This window comes from Leptodactylus fuscus, chromosome 6 (assembly GCF_031893055.1).
Source record: "Leptodactylus fuscus isolate aLepFus1 chromosome 6, aLepFus1.hap2, whole genome shotgun sequence".
NCBI lineage: Eukaryota > Metazoa > Chordata > Amphibia > Anura > Leptodactylidae > Leptodactylus > Leptodactylus fuscus.
The window spans coordinates 118,418,252-118,439,442 of NC_134270.1; the positions used below are offsets into that span (position 1 = coordinate 118,418,252).

Sequence of the window (21,191 nt, forward strand, 5' to 3'; positions counted from 1 at the left end):
CAGGATTGTAGGCGAACAGCGGCACGGAGAAGACTACGAAAGGTAGGAGACGAATAGCCTTTCTTAAGGCTATTCCGACGTGGTACTTAGAAAAAATCATGTCTGAATGATAGGATCCCTTTAAAATTCAGAGAGTGTACTGTGTATTTCGCATTACCGTATGGCTGAATATTTGGCCAATTAATTTTTTAATATAGCTTTATAGCAGTCTGAGACTTGATTTTTATGTAATGCTTCAAGATTCCTTTCATAGACACAAATTTAAAGAGGACCTTTCATCAGCTTGGGCCCATGCAGTTCTATATACTGCTGGAAAGCTGACAGTGTGCTGAATTCAGCGCACTGTCGGCTTTCCCGATCTGTGCCCCGGGTAAAGCGCTATCGGTCCCGGTACCGTAGCTCTTTACAGTCAGAAGGGCGTTTCTGACACTTAGCCAGGGACGCCCTTCTGCCCAGCAGCGCCTATTGCTCTGTACTGTGGAGCAGGGAGGAACTCCCCCTCCCTCTGCTCACACCGCTAGTCCATAGACGAGTATTATCAGGAGAGGAGGGGGCGTTCCTCCCCGCTCACACTGTACAGCGCAATAGGCGCTGCTGGGCAGAAGGGCATCCCTGGCTAAGTGTCAGAAACGCCCTTCTGACTGTAAAGAGCTACGGTACCGGGACCGATAGCGCTTTACCCGGGGCACAGATCGGGAAAGCCGACAGTGCGCTGAATTCAGTGCACTGTCAGCTTTCCATCAGTATATAGAACTGCCTGTGCCCAATCTGATGAAAGGTCCTCTTTAAGAATAACATGCTCCAATGTATAAGGGGATGCAGCAAACTCCTAGCCCCCTCTATTGGTGGCTGACTGTAGACAGCAGGTTATATTTTAAGTCTATGGCTATGCAGGGATTTGGATAGGTTTCATGAATCTTTATTTTCTTATTTGCTCAGGGTACCGTCACGTTCATCTATTTTCGAAAGATGGCGCCTCCCTGTCCCCAGCTACCCTCTTTGTACATTTGCACATTGAAGATCCATGAGCAGTTGGGCAATGGACAGCAACTCGTATCTGGACTGGGGAGGAAAGAGGTCCCTCCTAATATCTCTATTAGCTGCTGCTTTTCCTGTTTCAGCTCTCTCTAAGAAGCCGGTGCCATATTTACTATATACAATCAATGTTTGGTGCAGATTATTACCTGCGCCTGTAAACTAGTGGTGTCATATGAATTCCTACAGTGAGGAATGGATACAAGGCACAACAATGCTGTAACCAGGGGACATAGGAAGCAGTCTATATACAGTATAATGCACATGTCACATTGATTTTATTTTTTATAAGTAGTGTAATTATAGAGTAACTTCTACATGCCATAAAGTGATATACACATTTCAAGAACACTGTGCCACGCTGTGGAGCATGGCTGAAGATCTGGCATGGGAAGTGTCATTTATATTTGCACATATTGTGCACGTTTTAACATGAAGAAATATTTATCACAACCACAGTATAAATTTATCTGTGCCTGGTGAGCAGTAACATACATTTTCATAGCAAGGCTCATCACTACTTAGGGAGCGTTCACACTACCGTCAGTTTCCGACAGGTAGTGTCCGCTCCTAGTGTCCGTTCAAAATCTTGCACGGACATTCGGAGCGGACACTAGCTGTGTCCGTGACACTTTTCATTATTTAAATGGCGATCGGGTGCGTTCTTTTGCACTCCGTGCCCTTCCTTCACTGTCCGCATGTAAAGATGTCCGACTTCTCAAGCGGACAGAAAAAACCTACGTCGGGTTTTTCTGTCCACTTGAAAAGTCGGACATCTTTAGGAACGGACAGTTAAGGAAGGGCACGGAATGCAAAAGAACGCACCCGATCACCATTTAAATGAATGAAAAGTGTCACAGACACAGCTAGTGTCCGCTCCGAATGTCTGTGCAAGATTTTGAACGGACACTACCTGTCGGACACTGAAGGTAGTGTGAATGCTCCCTTAAAGGGGTTTTTCCAGGACATAGGTCATCAATATGTGATGGAGGGGTGCGGGGTTGATACCTACTACCCCCACTGACCAGCTGATTGAAGAGACCACAGCTTTCAGCTAAGCATTGCAGTCTCTTCACTGGATATCAGTGCTGTACAGATTGTAGTTCTGTTTGATATTGCAGCTCTGCCCTATTTCCTTGAATGGGACTGATCTACAGCTGTATGACTGAGTTGATGAACGAGACTTCATGGTGATCACCATATCCATTTAAATAGCTGATCAACATGGGTTCTGTCTGGTGTCAAGTCTCCAAATGATCATATGGATGACCTTAGGGTAGGTCATCAATATATTGGTCCTAGAAGACTTTTTTTAAAAGGAAATCAGTCCCCAAATTTGGAACACAAGGAAGTTTTGGTAGTTCACTACTAAAGACATCACAATATAAAGCGAGATTCATTTCACACTCTATACTTATTTTTCTTTATTGTTCCCTTCCCATATGTGAACAACTGACTCATATTGGACTTATGTGCCTTCTATGGGGGCTACCTAGCACTTACAGCCAAGATCATCACAAGCAAAACCTTCACTGCACCTCTAATATGTTCTTGGGTAGGCACTTATGGACTGTGATGTCACGCACATGTACAGAGCACTTATCATGAACAATATTGTACTCCAATAATATTTTATAAATGTATTTTCTTTGCAGTATGAGGCCATTTCACCCATTATCAGCGCAACCTTCTAATAAATATAAATGTATGGTTGGTAACTTGTCTCTGGTTACTGAGTAAATGTTATAGCCTGCATTGTGTGGACGACCAGCTTATGCTCTCAAGTAACCTGGACAGTTGTGAAACTATAACTCTCAGCATGCCCTAGAAAAGGTGTAGTACAGAACCAGCTTCCAAATAATTGAACAACCCACTTGTTGGGGTCCTGTTAAATAACTTTAATATGTTATTAAAGAGGACCTTTCACCGATTTGGGCACAGGCAGTTCTATATACTGCTGGAAAGCTGACAGTGTGCTGAATTCAGTGCACTGTCAGCTTTCCAGCAGTATATAGAACTGCCTGTGCCCAAATCGGTGAAAGGTCCTCTTTAAGGAGATTGGTTTCCTTCACTACTTATCAAGCTGTTCTCCTGCTACTTATCTTCTGCTTGCTTACATTATATCCGCCTCAGCTTCCATATTCATCTGCACACATAGAGCTCTATGGAGGGAGATTTTCCTGCAGACTGCTTAATGGCGTTATTGCTTCATTTTGCGCTCTCACAGCCTCTTATCTACAACTTAGCATTAACAGAAAAAAAAAACAAAAAAACCCCCAAAAACCAAGGAATAGCTGAGCAGCAGTTATCTGAGTGTCTTTTCTTATCCCTCCTCCCTCTTCATAGACTAATACGGAGAATGTAACTGCCTGACAAGTGGAGAAGAAATCATATTTCTTTAATAAGATATATTACAAAGTGTCACACCTGTGCTATTCATTTATGAAGAGCTGTTTACAACTGGAATTACGCTTCAATAATTGAATTCAGCATTTCATTACCAGGGGTATATAAAATCCAGCACGTGGCCATGATGTCTGCCTTTACACACATTTGTAAAAGAATGGCTTGTTCTAAAAGTGTCTCACCGAAGGCCAGCATGGTAATGTAATAGGAACACACCGCTGCAACTTGTCAGTTTGTGAAATTTCTGTCCTCCTGGATATTCGACCATCACTTGTGATATTATTGAAAAGTGGAAGCACCTAGTGACCACACCATGAAGTTGCAGATCGCAGCAGAATCGGCATGAGCTGAGGCGCATAGTACAAAAAAAAAAAATAATATCAACACTGCTGGACAGTAGATATGACATGAATATCCGATTGGTAACACTGTGCACGTGTTTATCTATAGGTCTTTGTATATTTAGTTAATTTACTCCATTTTAGGTTGGGTTTGTGTCATATTTTATGTTGAAAAGCACGCTATATAGAAATCCTTATACGGTGACAGGAGAATGTTAGCTGCCTTATTGGGTTGTGCCAACTGTAAAGTTTGGAAAATGGATAACGCTATGGAATTGCTTTTCAGGTGTCAGCCTAGGCCAGTGATGGCGAACCTTTTAGAGACCGAGTCCCGAAACTGCAACCCAATAGTTTATCACCAAATGCCAACATGGGAATTTAAGCTTAATAATGAGCAGATCCACAATTGCAGATAATTAAGGACCTGCAAAATATTGTCATGTGAATGGGGCTTTATAGAGCCTTCTGCTCCACTGTGACTCCTTCACAGTGACCCCCCCCCCCACAAACACAGCTCATTCTGCTCCACATTAGCCCCCATACAGTACAATCAGCTCCACAGTGGCCTCCACACAGCATAATCTGCTGCATAGTGGCCCCCACACAGCATAATCTGCTGCATAGTGGCCCCCACACAGCATAATCTGTCACACAGATGAGTGCCCAATGGAGGTCTCTGACTGCCACCTTTGGCACCCGTGCCATGGGTTGGCCATCACAGGCCTAGGCCCTTCAGTTTTAGCAGAGGGACATCTGACTGTTTCAGCATACTAAGGCCTTTTGGGCAGTTGTACGCTTCCAACTTAATGGGAGAAGTTTAGGGAAGGCCCTTTTCTGTTCCAGCATGACTGTGCTCCAGTGCACAATGCAAAATCCATTTAAAAAAATAAAATAAAAAAAAATAAAATAAAAATGGTTGGGCGAGTTTTGTGTGGAAGAACTTTAACATGAAAGAAAACAAAGGGTCAGGTTACATATATATAATATATACTTTAATATTCAGCCACAACTCCGTTTCAATTCGGATGGCAGCAGGAAGGGAAGAGTGGTCGCAATTTTATATTCACAGCAGTGGGAAGAGAGAAGAGAAAACCCTGAAATATCCTTTAGTCAAGCCAGGCTAGAGAAAGCTCCCTGCTTTGTACTTCCATGAACCTGAAGCCTCCCTCCCATATTACATCAGCATGATGTGTTCAAGAGCGGCACCAACAAATCCTGCACTCCTTCTTGGGGCTGCACTCTTGTGTGTCCAACCTCTGCCATGATGAGCAGCTGGCGGCCTCTTATACTCCCTGTCCCCCCATTAGATACAGGGAGGAGGGTAATTACTGTAAAACCAGACCAACCTGGGAGGGAGAAAAGATGGGGTTAATCACACTGCTTATCTTATGAGGAGACACAGAAGGCATCACAAGTCTCTACATATAATAGTATGTGTGTACCCTGTGGTTAATACTATCATACCTTCTCTGGCCCCATGCTGGGACACTTCCAATTATACAGGTAATACTGAAGATTCCCATCTCCAATGCCAAATTTAAGTTTCTCAAGGAAAGTTTTGTTCTCCATAAGATCCAGAGCATTGAAAACATCAAATCCTTTCTGCAAATAGTAAGGAATAAGAGTTGCATATATGTCTGCACAGACAGGACAAGACTCTCCCGACAACCTGGCCATTATAACACCCTTCCAAACTTACAGATTTGGCCAATATTAGAGCATCATTCATGAGGTCGACCAGAGGCGTTGTGGTGTGAACGTTGTAGAAAGAATATGCAGCTTTTAAGCTCTTGTGTGTGGGATGATTCATGATGGTTGAGGGCAATGTGTAGAAGCTCAGGAAGTCGGTTATTTCTCCTTCGGGCGTCTACAGACAGAAATCACATCAGTCATTACATGCTTAACATCTCTCCCTAGAAGGAGACAGGTTTCTTCATTTACCTCCACAACGTAGGTGTCTATGATGTTTTCCTGTGGAAGCAGCCAGTGCTGAACCTCCTCTTCATTCATCACTGGAGCCAGGTTAAACTGAGATAGGTAACTGGCTAGAAGCTTGTGCACCGCTGGGATGTGATGGAGTTCCATAGGCTTCAGACCAACACTTTTAGGAGCCTTCAATGTACAAATAAATGTAAATCATTAAAAACAACAACAAAAAAGCACACAGAACAGCAATATGAGTCTAAGGTATTCTCTCTGGTGAAAACTCTGGGTATTTGACACTGGATAGAGGTCCTCAAACTTTTTAAACAGTGGGCCGGAGGCAGAGCAGGTCGCACAGACATCAGGAGCGGTGCCCTCCAATAGGTAAAGTGAAGTGCGCTCCATGGCCTGGCCCGAGCTCCCCAGGAGCTTCATTATAAATGCACGCCTGCCGGCGTTGTCGGCGGGGCCAGACAGAAGTGCTTGGCGGGCCGCATGTGGCCCGTGGGCCGCAGTTTGAGGACCCCTGGGATAGAGCAATGGTAGTTTCTTACTTAACCACATAGGATGTTGTATACAGCCAATTCTTACCTCAGGCAGCCGGTATAACTTCATAGTCCTCTGCATGGTCATGTTACGGCTTAGGTGAGAGAACTTTACCTCTATCAGCTTGCGAGGGTTTAGTGATCTGTGCCAGTACCTGAAGATCAGAGAGAACAAAAAGAAAAAAAAAAAAAAAAAAAATTCAGCAAGCTGGCACAATGAGGCCTGGTTCACATCTGCATTCGGTGTTCCGTTCGGGGAGTCTGCTTGGGTACCCTCCAAACGGAATACTGAACATACTGACAAGCGGTGAGCAATGAAAGCACACGGACCCCATAGACTTAATGGGGTCTGTGTGTTTTCCATGCGGTGTCCACACGAGTCATGCGGAGAGGAAATTAGTTTATGAAGGACATTTCACTCCGCATGTTCAGAAAACACAAGGACCCCGTTATAGTCTATGGTGTCCGTGTGCTTTCATAAGCTCACCGCTTGTCAATGCGTTCAGTATTCAGTTTGGGGGGGCCCCAAGCAGACTCCCTAAACGGAATACCGAACTCACATGTGAACCAGATTTAACTGATGCTTCTCTCGTCCTACCACCCCACTATTGACTACAGTAAAGAATCTGTTAATGGTAGTTTATAGCAGGAGGAGAAAGTCTACATGAAACTTATAAAACATGCCGGGACAGCACTAAGTTCAATTTCACCATTCTAAAAAAAAAAAAAATTAAAAAAAAAAATTGAATTCCTTTAAAATGGAAATAAAATTAATTGCCCAGCCCTATGAAAGCATCTAAAAGCCCATTAAAAGGAGGGGTATAATAGGAAATAAGGGTGGTTGTATTCAGACATTGAGATAAAATTGCATTTAGGGTGTTCAGGTTGGTGGGGTCAATGTCTGACGCCCAGTTAGTGTAATTCAAAAGCCCTAATTTTATTAACTGAATCTATGAATCGAACATTTATTATGCCAACCTGACCACCCAGTGTAGAGCGATAGCAATAACTTATTTATTTAAAGGGAATGTTCAGCTAAGTGCAGAACTTGCAGCTGATGCATACGACTCAGGGGTGCTAGGTTTTGGACTCCCCTACAATCTAATAAAGGATAGGTGATCAAAATTGACCCCCCCCCCCAAAAAAAAAAAAAAAAAAGTAATCCATTGCAGACATTTGTGGCTTATCCACAGAGGTGGCCGCACTAATTTTCTTAATTTTTATGGGAGCTCTTAAGACATTATTGAGACTGAATGGATTATTGCAGCCATCTTGGGGAGAAAACAAAACAAATGAGGGTAAAGCCTTCTTACACTAGACAAGGTAAAGCCACAAAGAAGGATTAGTTCTATAGAGTTCTGCAACAGGAAACTGAACATGCACAGAATGATTTGATCCTCGGGCGTCCATTTGAGAGTCTACCATAAATAACAGTATGTACATAATAATAATATATAATCGGCATATATGTTTATAGGTGCTATACTATAACACACCCCCCTTCCCTCATAGATTGTAAGCCCTCGCGGGCAGGGCCCTCTACCCCACTGTGCCAGTCGGTCATTGTTAGCATTATATCTACCTGTATATTCTGTGTATTGTATGTAACCCCCAAATGTACAGCACCATGGAATTAATGGTGCTATATAAATAAATAATAATAATAACATAACATTTAATGTAAAAATATGATATACCTGCATGTGGCTACTGGTTTGGGTAAAACTACGCCCGCAGTGTAGACGGCTTGGAAGATCCCCTCCATGTGGACTCGGCGTGTTATCTCACGGATCAGAACTGGAGCCACTCTCTTAGAACGCAACTTTTTGTGAACACAAAGAAAGTTGATCTCAACCATTTTCTTAGATCTGGTTTAAAATGGAAGACAATTTTAAAAACATCTTATGTGTGAAATATATGGCGGATAAACAATAAAATGTAAAACAATAGCATGTAACATTGTCATCTGAAATTCACAAACAGTGGAGGGAAATATAATGTAAGACAGGTGGGCAAGTTGCCATGCCATCTATTCAACGCCTGATGCAATAGCGCTGTTGGTTGTATATAGTGTATGTGCCATAGTCTGCAAGAAGCAGGATGAAACATTTATCTACCTGGTTCTGTGCATGTTAAGCTAGGTTTATATCTCAGTCAGGGCTTTTCTTTTTTCCTGTTCTGTTATCAATGGACACCAAAGGCAATTTGTGGTCCAGGACCAGACACATTTCAGGTTTATTTTGTATGTGCGGTTTAGAGGGCTGTAACGTTTTTCTCATACGTCTCATTCAACTAATTTTTGTGTCTTTTTTCTGGAACACATAGGGTTTAATTTTTATGTTGGTTTTATTTTCGAATGTGTTTTAATTTTTTTATATCTGGGAAAATATAAACAAAATAGGAGGGAAATTGTGTCGTTTTCACTTTTCTTTTTTTTTTTATTATTTCATAACACAAAGTACAACTGAAAAACTTTATAAAATAGTTTTTCCTCTCCATTACGGTAATTTTTATTTTCTATGGTGTTGTTGGGGGTGGGGCTATAACCTTTAATAACGGCATTTTATTGGCGTATTATTTTACTTATTTTTTTAAATAAATTTAATTTTATAAAAAACTTTTTTTTATTAATTTTTTGTATATATATTTTTTTCAGATTGTGTCCCCATAAGGTCATAATAGACCTTTGGGGACATTTGATCACTTTTTTCTTTGATAGGGAGGCTGATTTTCCCTGCAACTGGAGCTGGTACATTAGCCCCAGTTGTAAGAGGAATACAGCCTTCTGCACGCTGTATACACAGTATACAGAGCTGATCTGGGTCCTGTAGGACCCACCAGCTCTTGGAAGACACTGATCCCAGTGGATCACGTGACCGCTGGGTCAGAGGGCGGCCGCATGATGGCGGCGCCCATAGATGTGTATACAGCGCGCATTGAGCTCTGTATACACAGCGATCGAGAAGGCAGGGGAGGTAATAAATCTTCCCTGCCATCTCTCTGAGAGCTCCGGCTGAAGTTACAGCCGGCTCCCATTTTCAGCATTTGCACGATCTCGTGCAGCTGCTGTGTTCTGACAGGACGTACTGGCATGTCCTGTCAGAACAAGGAAACCACTTCCCAGACGTATATAGTCTATGGGCGGTCCGGAAGTGGTTAAAAACAAAGTTAAAAAAAAATAAAATTCTTTACCCAGTTTTTTAAAAATTATGTCCCAAATACAGGATGCATCAATACAAAACACTTCCTAATAAAGATCCTAAATTCAGCACTGTTTATCTGATTTATTTTCAGGTCAATGACCTTTGAGTGATGTTTCATTTTCAAGCTCACTAAACCCTCCCTACCCTTGTGAGCGTTCAGGCAGTAACCGAAACATCACAGCAGCACATGACCTGGGAGTGATTTATTACATGTGATTTTATTGCAGGGGAGAGTGGAGAAGGAGGGGGGGGGGGGGACACAGAGAGTGAAAGCAAGCAGATGAATCATTGCAAATGTAGTTTGTCTACAGATTCACTGCATATACAAAAACAATATAAGGAGCAGCAAGAAAAATAAAGTCAAGCAAAGAGTGGACAAGAGAACTGAGTATTTAACACTGCTTTGGATGTATTTGCAGATAAAAGGGTTAGCAAGCTTTCAAAAATTAAGCGTTACTTACAGGTCATATATTTTCATGGTGGCTGGGATAGCGCTGATAAATCCCACTAATTTTTTGCTGGAGATAACCCTCACTCCACAGTGCCACTGTGGCAGCCATCCAGGAGGTCTCAGGGCCCTGCCAGACAAAAATCACACAAATCATCAATGTAGGAAGTGGACACAGTAGAGAAGGTACAAAAGAAGACATAGAAAACAAAAAGGCTCACCACAATAGAAACTCTGGTGAGTAGTCAAAACGGAACATGTTATCATCATCCTCCACGTAGTTCTCATTCAGCAGAGTGTATAGTTCCTTCAACTGTTGGCGACAAGAAGTAACCAGTCATAATGGATGCACAGGACATGTTATTTGCTCCTTATAGGGTAGCACAAGCGAGTGGCAGACAAGCATAGTGACCACAAACGAGAGGGTGAATAGAAGGGACATGTAGGACAATTACTTACCACTGCCCGATCTCCTAAATCCAAAGCATCCCAAGTGAAACCCTGTGGAAGACTGTATGGCTCCTGGCGGATATTGTCCTTGTCTGGCTCAATGGGGCCATGTGTGTTCACCACTTCCCCTGTGAGAAAACATGACTATTAGAGAAGGGTAAGGGAAAGCCAAGTTTGTTGGATTATAAAGGACATGGGTCCTTCATGGATTGTTCACTATATTCTCACCTAACTTTGGTACAGGCTGTGTGTCCCAAAACTGATAGCTTCTTTTGCTAGCCTCTTCCATGGTTTTGGCTGGCCCCTGTCCCACAGAAAACAACTCAATGGCCTTCTGGATCTCCTGGATCTTCTCAGCAGGGAGAGTGTTCACCTGAATATGAAGTCAAGAGAAGAGGTCCACGTTTATTCAAAGATGCCCTGGCACAGGCAGCGGCCAACACAACTGACTCATATTCTGCCATGGAGATCCCTGTATATGAAGGTCCAATCACCAACACAATATTATGTAATAGGGTTGCTGTCTCTAAGTTTGCATACTGGATACCAGTAGGTCAAAATATCCGCAATTGAAGTGCCAGCCTCATAGGGCACTAGTGATTTCCCTATACCGCAGTTAGAAACATTTCCCCTTTCTTTCATGTAGGAAAGGAATAATTCCAAGTATCCTCACCGGAGCGTCAGCAGGATCCAACTTATCTCCTCCCTTATCTTTCTTACGCTTCTGTTTCTTCTTTTTCTTGACTCCAGTGTCATCGCCCCCACTAAAAGATCAAAATACAAGAAAATTCATGAATACTTAATTTTTAACTGAGACTCTGGAAATGAGGGACCCTTAGACCTTCAAAAAACCTGATGGCTGAAGCCATTCCTTCCTTACATGCCTTTTTAATTCAGAAAAGGTAATAAGCCACTTCTAGACCCCTCTAGCACAGTGATTTTCAACCAGTGTGCCGCGGCACACTAGTGTGCCGTGACACATGGTCGGGTGTGCCGCGGGGAAAGTTCCCCAGACGCATGCCAAGATTGGCACGGGAGACCTATTTTGCTGGCACAGCAGCCAGTCCCCGTGTAAATGTAGACGGAGCGTCCCTTCACTGCTCTGCTAGCTAGAGCTGAGGTGTAGGACACGCCCCCTTCTCTCCCTGCCCACCAATCAGAGGTGAGCCTCTCACTGCACAGGATAAGGGCTCCTTGGACCTGCTGCTACATGTGAGGAGGAGCTCCTGCCGTCTGCAGCCCTGAATAGGAGAGGAGGAGAGGAAGCTGAACAAAGTGAAAGTAAAAGAAAACACCAGGTTAGTAACTATTCTCATTAATGTCAGGCATTTGGGATTATTACTTTAGTTTTAGTAACTCCATGTGCCTCACATTAATAGCAATTAACCCCATCATGTCCCTCATATTAACTCCTGTGTGGCTCACATAAGAGTTAATAACATGTGTGACATATGGGGGTACTATATAATGAAGATATTTACTTAATTATCACCTCCATATGTCTCACATATCAGTATCCCTTATGTAAAGCACACAGGGGGTTAATGTGAGGGACAGGATGGGGTTCACTGCTATTAATATGAGGCACATTGAGTTGTAACCTGTAATATACATGACCAGACTTTTTATACACAACTGTGGATAAGAGTACAGACCTATACATTTCTAAGGACCCATATATACAGCCATTCTTTTTGTGACTGTGTATCTGGGCCAAATTGAAGAGCTGAAAATTATAGAGCAGGTCCTATATCTGTACTATAACTACCCTATATCTATCCAATTTATATAGCCTATATCTGTCCTATACCTACCCTATATCTGTCCTATACATACCCTATATCTGTCTGCATTTGTGGCCCTGTCAATTAATTTTTAATGTTTATATCAGTGAAAAGCACATGCGTGCCACTTGTATGCAGGAGGCGTAAGGCTGAGGCCCCACGTTGCATAAACGCAGCGTTTTTGTTGCAGATTTTGCGGCAGTTTATTTCAACCAAAGAATCAACCATTTAGAATCTATATTATTAACTATATGTATAATATGTACTGTTTTAGTGTCATTTTGTGCCATTTTGGTTGGTGGTGTGCCCCGGGATTTTTTAAGTGTAAAAAGTGTGCCGCGGCTCAAAAAAGGTTGAAAATCACTGCTCTAGCACATGGTTATCTGTTGCAGAAACAAAGAATCTAATATGTCCCTGATTTTTCTTTACCAGATATGACCTCAAAGGAGAGTTTTGGCACCGCATTTGTTAGACAGTTGGACAATCCTGCCAAAAATCAATGTGTATGGCGACCTTAAGGGTTTTTTTTTTTTTATCAATATGATCAATTACATATCTAGCAATGACTAATCTGACTCAGTACATAGCTGTGCATATTCCCTAACAATTTGAATAACTGGTAGCTTAACTTCTGCTGACTCCAAAAACCGCACAGTGAACAGTTTCCTGCATAGGCGGCCAGGAACATAGGAGTGCAAGGAAGTGAGAATCCCATTGATCAGAAGCTGATGCCATATAATATCACTTCCATTAGTGGAAAAGAGAAATTCAGAAAGACAACCCCAGATCTAGAGGGCAGGATAAAACTACTGTATACTCACTAGGTGAATACGGACGGGAGTAATGAAGACACAGAACAGAAATTCTACACACACAGGGTAAACATACCTGCTAATCCTATTAGAGTCCCTGAGCTGGCGATGTGGAATGGAGCCCTATTTAAAGTCCCATTTCATGTGACAGATGCACAGCGAGACAGTGCCAGAGACACAGGGCAGTACTCAGCCGATTGGGTCTGAGCCATGTGATCAAGGGAGGAGGGGTACTCAAACTAAAAAATGGTGCAAGCACAAACACCTTTACAGCATTTGAAGCTGTCTCCATCCACATAAGTACCATGTGATAATTCAGTAAGAGACTGCTGATATTTTACTCCACTTCTATTTCTGGGAAAGCTGGGTAAAACCCAACAAGGGCACCATTACAACTTCACTAGACTCCTGAATGACAAATCACCCTAGTAAGGAAATACAATATTCATACTACACTATGATGTGGGACAGAAAGCTGGGTGTTGACTACTATGGTATATCAAAAGGCAACTGAATGGGTTATCACCAGGGCTGTAGAGGTGGTAGGCCAAACTATAGACCGTCTCCATAAATGGCTCACAGCCCTGGTCAGACAGAAGCAGTAAAGATCTTCTAATTCAGTAAAAAGCCAGTTATTGATTCCTATGAAGGTACAAATGTAACAAACCATGTATCTAATTATACAATATTAATAATGGTATAGCATAATTAATCATTCATTCCATTTTGAAGACGGCTCCTTTTTTCTGACTCTGCAGACCTGGGTATCACCCAGCTTTCTATAGCACAGAAATAACCAGGGAGCAGATACATTTTTTTTCACCAGAAATTACATTTACATGGGGGGGAGGGGGGTGTTATTCAAATACTAAATGAAAGAATAGACCATAGTAAATAGGAAAGACTTCATTGTGCTAGTCACATGATGAACAGAAAAAGGGACAATAGGAAGCAATAAAGTGCTGGAAATGGTTTGCCTTGTACAGACACAAAATCAGGAAGTGTGACTATCTCCTAAACACGCTGCATGTCACGAGGACACAACTGTGACAATAACTGCTATAACCACCAGAGGCTTCCACATGGGAGGGGAATGTATTCAGTACATGAGCAGGAGAGAAGCACATGGAGGACAATGAGGAGGGCAGCCAGCTATACCTGCCATGGATAATATGAACGGTGATGCCACCGATAAGATGGCAGCTCTCATCTGCCATTGGCTACTATGGATAACAGCTCCACCCTTTGCCTCCTTAGTAACCCATTTCATTTCTTCCCCTTTTTATCTCAGGCCATTCATTTGTACTTGGAAAGGCTGAATGGCAACAAAAATGGTTGTCATTACAGACCTCAGAGACAGACACCCAGCTTTCCCAGGCACCTCAATGGCAAAACATCCCCAGTTATGTAAAAGGGACATTGAGCCCTGATAGAGCAGTGATGGCTATATCTAAAGGTATTCTATCACCAGAAGCCTGCATATATCCCCAGCCCTGCAAACATAGGTTAGGGTCAACTGAAACAAATGGCACTTCCCCCTTTGCCAAGATTATCAATATGCCAATAAGCTCCATCGAGCAATGAGGGCATTCCCATTGCTCAAAATAGGCCAACGTAACGCCCTCACTGCTTTATAGGCCTCATTTACATATCAATAAAAAACATGATATCTCAATAACAACGGCATCAATTCACCAGCGGAAAACACCATGATCCAGGAGACCCCTACTAATCTATGTGCAGGGCTGGGGTGATATGCTATTCTGTGTACAGATTCCTATTAAAGAAGATTTTAAGATAACATCCTATTATATCTACTGTATATACTAATATGTGTGTATTTAGAATGGTCTTATGGCTTCCCCGATTATTGGGAGAACAGGTGACAGACACTTCCGTCAGGTAAAATATGGGTCAGGGGACCCCAGCAGATACACCATAAATGTCGTAGACAATACAATTCTTTAACTGCAGGGTAATCCCATAGAGTGACAAAGCTGCCTCATGGTTATTAACATGGATCATCATGGAACGCAGACAGTGACTGAAACGTTGTACAGGATAACAGGCTGGGTATAATCGCAATAAGACAGGTGTCACATATATAATCTCTTGCCGGACACTGATCCCTTGGAATAACACTGAATCTCATTACACATACAGATGAAGCAGAGCTGAGCGCCATATAGTGTAACATGGGCTTTTTATTAGGACTGCAGATAAACTTGCTATTATATGATGTCAGGATTAGGAAACCGCACACTAACCCCAGTTCTAGTCATAAATGTGGGGTCAGTAGCGAGTGGGCAACTGGATTCCCATTCCCCAAACTATAAGAAATGGCCAGATTTGGTCTGTGTGTGGTCATCTGTTCATCTCAATTCAATTGGCGTTTTGGAAATCTATGACTGGGAAAAACAATGGGCAAGCCCTAGTCTAAGTCTGTCTATATAAGCTAGGTATCCATCTCTCTCATAGTCTGCAATACAGAATGACTACAGACGTGGCCATATCTCCACTGAGAACGGCTCCTCATTCATGGGACACATGGGTGGTCCTATTGGTCAGACCCCACCGATCTTGCGCTTATGTCAATACAACGATCTCATTGCACACGCCCATCCTTGTTGATGGTGTCTTTGTGCTGGTATGGACACACAAACACATGACATGTCCAAGGGTGATATAGTTACTATAAGCACAGCAGCGTGAGGGATTGAAGGTAGTCAGATCTCAGAGGCCTAAGCAGTCATGACTGAGTAGTGCTATATTCTATAGTATGTGTAGGGTATAAGCTGGGATCACAGCCAGACACAGTAGTACTGATAAACAGTGTAATATCTAAGGGTGGATCTTCAGATAGAGTGAAAGTCATACAATTCTTATTACAATCTGGTCACATGTAGACCTGGACCCTGCTGCTAGCTCTTAAGGAATAGATCACAAAGCCTCAGACACAAGGGATGGGCCATAGCCACCATAATAAAACAGGTGTCCTGCACATAATCCATCCAGGGCTCTTATCCCACTGACCAGCACTAGCTTCCATTACACATGCAGGTTACCTGTAACCTGTATGAAGCATAATGGCCCGGGCTAACAAATACTCCGCCTTACACCCGTTTTCGGCTTTAATTCCTAGTCTTATCCTTGACTGACAACAGAAACAGCCAATCAGGACACGGTATCCCCATGAGCGCAGCCAATCAGGAAGGGGCAGAGGCGGGACACATAACGAGCCAGGGAACCGTGCATTAATAGCCACTGTGGGACGGGACACCGGGGAGCCTAGGACAGACTATAACGTTACCCCCGGTTGAGGCTGTGCTTCTCCTCGTTCTCGCAGTCGCTGCAATGTCCGTGTCCGTTTTCATCATCGTCCAACCGGTCGCCTGCTGCTGTCTCACTCTGATCCGCCATCTTTAATCCGAAGCCGGGTTAGGGGTAGGATGGAAAGCGGCTATTGGCTGCCCACCGCAAAGCATGTCGGTGATTGTAGTGAAGGACGCCTTTCGCTGACTGAATGAACCGGCACAAAAACAACAATTCCCATGAAGCTTTGCGAACACCTAAGCTATCACTTCTATCGCTGTCGGGGCGATGGCCTTCTGGGGGTTGTAGTTTATCTAAGTACACACCCAGTCTTCTTTAACCCCTAACGTCTATTCTGCCTTATACAGTACAACGTCTGTGAGGTGTGGACGGGGTATAACCTGCTTGCTATTATTGTAATGGCAGGTTTCAGCCACAGTAAACAGAGAAAATGGCCTTGTCTTGATGACTTGCAAGTGATATAGTTGGCTTCTGTCTACATGGTGCAGTTGGAAATCAGGTGTAGGCCTCATACACATAAATCTATATGGTATCTGCATCACATGGACCTGTCCTTCGCACACTGCAATACTGTAACTCAAGTGGGCCATGAATGGCAGCCTAGCAATATTGTGTGCTAAATGAATGAATGAATAGATATATATATTTATGAATGAGTATACCAATGCAGAAATCTGCAGTATGCCCTTTATGCTGTATAGCAGGGTTAGGGAACCTTCGGCTCTCCAGCTGCTGTGAAACTACAACTCCCAACATGCTCCATTCACTTCCATGGGAGTTCCAAGAACAGCAGAGACAGTATGCATGCTGGGAGTTGTAGTCTTGCAACAGCTGGAGAGCCGTACGTTCCCTACCCCTGCTGTATAGTGTATAGGCGCTCAGGCCCAGTTGATATCTGCATTCGGCTCATTCTGTTCCCCTCTCCGCATGCAAGCAGCACTTTTCTCTCTGCGTTTTTGGCACGGAAACCACACATACCCCATTATGGTGTATGTCTTTGGGGTCCCCATGCATCCTAAGGTAACCGCTTTTTTATGTGGATTAGATTTCCGTTTGGGGAAGGGGGGGGGGGGGAACTCCCCAAATGGAAACCCATGCACAGATGTGAACCGGGCCTTAAAGGGGTTGTGTGGGATTAGAAAACACAGATAATTTTCCACTTCTCAGGAAATTACCTCAAATTCGTTGGTCACATGACAAAGCCATAACTCAGCCCCATTAAAATGAATGAGGTTGACCCGCAGCATTGCCAGGTGACCAGCAGATGTGATGTCATTTCCTGAGAAGAACAAGAAATCAGCCATGTCTTCTAATACTGTGCAACCCCTTTAACATAATTGTCCAGTTGACTATTTTTTTTCTAGCAGGAAATTATAGTCTATTAAAAAAAAAAAAAAAAGAACACTCGCCTGTCCAATTCCTGCAGGTCCTGTTCCAACCCCGCTCTCCCGACACGCAGGAAACACTACTCAGCCAATCACTGACTTAGGTGGGTTACCGTGTGGTCACTCATCTCTATGAGCGAACACTGTTCGGATCAGCCGATCCGAACAGCACGCTCCCATAGAAATGAATGGAAGCATCTGTGAAGCCGGCCGGCCGCCGGCAAAGTCAGCGTCACAGGTGCTTTCATTCATTTCTATGGGAGCGTGCTGTTCAGATCGGCTGATCCGAACAGTGTTCGCTCATCTCTAGTGGCCACTGATTGGGCGATTCCTGCATGATGGGGACGAGATCAGGAAGTAATGTAACGTGAGTATAACTTTTTTGTTTGTTTGTTTAAAGGGGTATTCCTATTTCAGCCATCAAATGTGATTGTCCTATGCTGTTTCCCATAGAGGTAAATAGGAGTACACTAAACTATACTGTTTCTGGGCAAACATTATGCATACAGCTGAACTCAGCTGTAATAGGCTGTTTCCATAATTCAGCCATGTTCACCTGTTTACATAATGTTTGCCTGAAATGGATATAGCCCTTAAAGGGGTGCTCCATTGCATTTTTTTTAAAACATATACGGGTAAAAAGGCCTAAAATAACAAACAGTATATATTTTCCTGTCTGTTCAGCCGGGGATTTATCGGAGATTCTCTGTTGATAACGGAGAAGCCTGATTTATTTTGAACATGAGTTGTTTTGTAGAGGAAAACTCAATCCATAAAGAGAACCACTCTGTATGGCCACTGCATGATAGGTAATGTTTCTGTTAGATATGTCTGCTCTGTATGCCCAGTGTATAATGGATAATGGTGATACAAAAGTGATATATATGACAGAGGCATGTTGTTTATCTCTCTAAAGTGATGGGTACATTTGAATATATAAACCAGCAAAAATATCGAGCCCTCACGTCTCCCCAACAATATCTTGGGACGTGATTTGCAACAGGTAAATCAGTTATTTAGCAGCGCACTGATGCATAAAACTTAACATTTATTCATTATTATTATAAAAAGTGCTCACAAACAATGGCTTTAAAAAAATTCCCCTATTGGAGACAATACATAGAACAAATACTCATGTGCTAATGAGTCCACAAAAATAGAGATTTTTTTGGCAATGTCACTTTAAGTGATAACCATAAAGCATACTGACCACCAACTGTTCGTTATAGTCTGCCAATTAAGATGACAAAAATGAACGGTCTTACCAGATGTCAGGAGTGGGAGTCTCATTCAGGACCAGACCCATCACAGGAGGACGTTCAATCCCTGTTGTTTACCTGCCGATGCGTGCTAGCCCCCATTGACTCCCGCCCTGACAAGGGCAGTCCCAAACTAGCCCTCAAGCAAGACCCTAGTTGTCCCTACGCGTTTCACAGTGCAGTAACGCACCGCTCATCAGGGGACCTTACTTTAAGCTGCTAACCGCAGACTCCTCTCATCTCAAACTTATGCCCACAGTGGTAGGACATCTAGATAATTCAATCTCCTAGCGCTCGCTAAGTGTAGTGACACTGGCAGCACCCCTTACTCCAATCAAGAACTTTAAATACCTTTGTGGCGCTCCTCCCCTTACCCGTATTTCCAGGGGGCAAACGGATACCATTCCGATTTTGGCGCCATCTCGCGCATATTCATGACGTCACTCGTATCGACGTACTCCCAGTATTCATGTCCCGCGGGATCGCACTCCCGATCCCGCGCATGCGCAGTAGTTTGCTGCACGGAGCTTGACAACATACTCCGTGCATGCGCAGTAGCGCTTCTCCGTCCATATAGACGTCTGAATGAGGAGAAAAGGGTTTGCACGAATCCAATCAGTGCACTCCAGCAATTCTAAACAAACATATAACCCCTAGTTTCAACAATTTTTTAAATATCCCCATCCCCCATACTTTCCTAGGAACGGTGAGTATATTGTGAAACCAACCTCATCCACCTCATTGCTCATTGAGCATTTACTAAACCAAGTACTGTCCCTCTTAATTGGTTGATAGGCATACCCTAAGAATTATACTTTAAGTATTTTACATAGAAACTAGAACTCAGATGTCAAAAGTTTTTGGCTAGAGAAATTACCCAATAATTTCCTAAATGAAACAACAATAATTTAGTTGTTCATTCAAGCCTCGTGGAGACTCCGTTTTTAATCTAAATATCCATTTGGCTTCTCGCTGCAACGTCATTTTTGACCAGTCTCCTCCCCTTTGATGTGGCTTAACCAGATCAATACCCATAAATCGTATACAGTTTAAATCACCCCCATGACAGGAATTAACATGTCTCGCAACTGGTGTATCCCTCTGATTCCGTATGTCCCCCAGGTGCTCACCAATCCTTCTTCTAAGCTCCCTATTTGTTTTGCCTACATATTCTAACTTGCATTGACAAGTGATCTTATAGATCACCCCTTTTGATCTACATGATATGAAGTGTCTGATTTCAAAGACCTTCTTCAGAACCTCAGAAAAAAATTGTCTGCCTGTCTCCAGATTTTTGCAGGTAGAGCATCCACTACATTTAAAGCAACCCTTTGGTGGGGACAACCATGTTGGATTCTTTTGTATATTCAGGTGACTATGCACCAGACGATCCTGCAGGGATCTACCCCGGCGAAACGTTATCTGTGGTCTATCTCCAACTGCCGCTTTTATATCTGGGTCAAGGGTTAGAATATCCCAGTGGCGCTGCAATATTTTTCTCACTTCCGATGCTCCATTGTCATATGTTCCAATTACACGGACCCCATCGTCCGAGCTCTTATTTCTCTCTTTAGCTCTCAACAGTTGGGTGCGATCACTAGCCAAAGAGGATTTGTAAGCCTCTCTTAATATCTCATCTGGATATCCCCGTTTTCGGAAACGGGACCTTAGTTCTGCTGCCTGATCCACAAAGGCCTGCCCCCCAGAACAATTTCTCCTCAGTCTCAGGTATTGGCCACGAGGAATCCCCTTCTTTAGTGGGTACGGGTGACTGCTGTCCCATCTCAAGAAGGAATTCGTGGCTGTACTTTTTTTGTACACCTTTGTTTCAAGTGTGCCATTTAGTCCCCTTGAGATTAATACATCCAGAAATGGGAGCGAAGAACCACCTATTTCATATGTGAATGATAGGCCTATTATATTTTCATTCAGATGTTCAACGAATTTCTGGAAAGATTCAGGCGTACCTCTCCACAAGACCAGCACGTCATCAATGTACCGCGCCCACAGCTCAATTCGATTGGTGAATTCCTCGTACTCCTCCCCAAAAACCACTGTCTCCTCCCACCAGCCCAGGAGCAAGTTCGCATAAGTGGGCGCACATGGATTCCCCATGGCGGTGCCCCTGAGCTGGTGGAAGTGCTGCCCTTTAAAGACAAAGTAGTTATGGGTGAGGGAAAATTCGAGAAGATCGAGGATGAATTGGCTGTGGGCGCGGTACTGATTCCTTCGCGAACGCAAGTAATGGCCAACTGCTCTCATGCCCC

General features: G+C 43.2%; 2 protein-coding genes across 3 annotated transcripts in view; one reads left to right on the forward strand and one right to left on the reverse strand.

Moving 5' to 3' along the window:
* The window catches only part of PLCD3 (phospholipase C delta 3), a 46,754-nt gene extending 44,020 nt beyond the window's left edge, over positions 1-2,734 (forward strand). The window contains exon 15 of the mRNA XM_075277140.1: positions 940-2,734. Within this exon, the coding sequence (XP_075133241.1) occupies positions 940-1,028 (89 nt within the window). The 3' untranslated portion in view covers positions 1,029-2,734. The remainder of the gene's footprint in view (positions 1-939) is intronic.
* Positions 2,735-4,757: 2,023 nt separating this feature from the next.
* Positions 4,758-16,404, reverse strand: NMT1 (N-myristoyltransferase 1). 2 transcript variants are annotated; one of them, XM_075277125.1, is made up of 12 exons: positions 16,258-16,404; positions 11,025-11,115; positions 10,580-10,724; positions 10,361-10,479; positions 10,123-10,214; positions 9,915-10,031; positions 7,948-8,118; positions 6,297-6,405; positions 5,724-5,894; positions 5,482-5,649; positions 5,247-5,384; positions 4,758-5,128 (listed from the first exon to the last, which is right to left on the reverse strand). In XM_075277125.1, the coding sequence occupies exons 1-12, from the start codon at positions 16,365-16,367 to the stop codon at positions 5,108-5,110; spliced, it is 1,452 nt and encodes a 483-aa protein (XP_075133226.1). In that variant the 5' UTR covers positions 16,368-16,404; the 3' UTR covers positions 4,758-5,107. The 2 variants fall into 2 exon arrangements, with proteins under 2 accessions (XP_075133226.1, XP_075133225.1); XM_075277124.1 differs by lacking the exon at positions 16,258-16,404 and adding an exon at positions 13,024-13,138.
* Between the last annotated feature and the right edge of the window lie 4,787 nt (positions 16,405-21,191).

Coding starts and splice junctions, on each gene's coding strand:
- NMT1 (XM_075277125.1), bottom strand. CDS start 16,367: ATGGCGGATCAGAGTGAGACAGCAGCAGGCGACCGGTTGGACGATGAT. Junction 11,116..16,257: donor AAGCACAGCCTCAACCGGGG/GTAACGTTATAG, acceptor TTGATCTTTTAG/TGGGGGCGATGACACTGGAG. Junction 10,480..10,579: donor ACAGCCTGTACCAAAGTTAG/GTGAGAATATAG, acceptor GTTTTCTCACAG/GGGAAGTGGTGAACACACAT.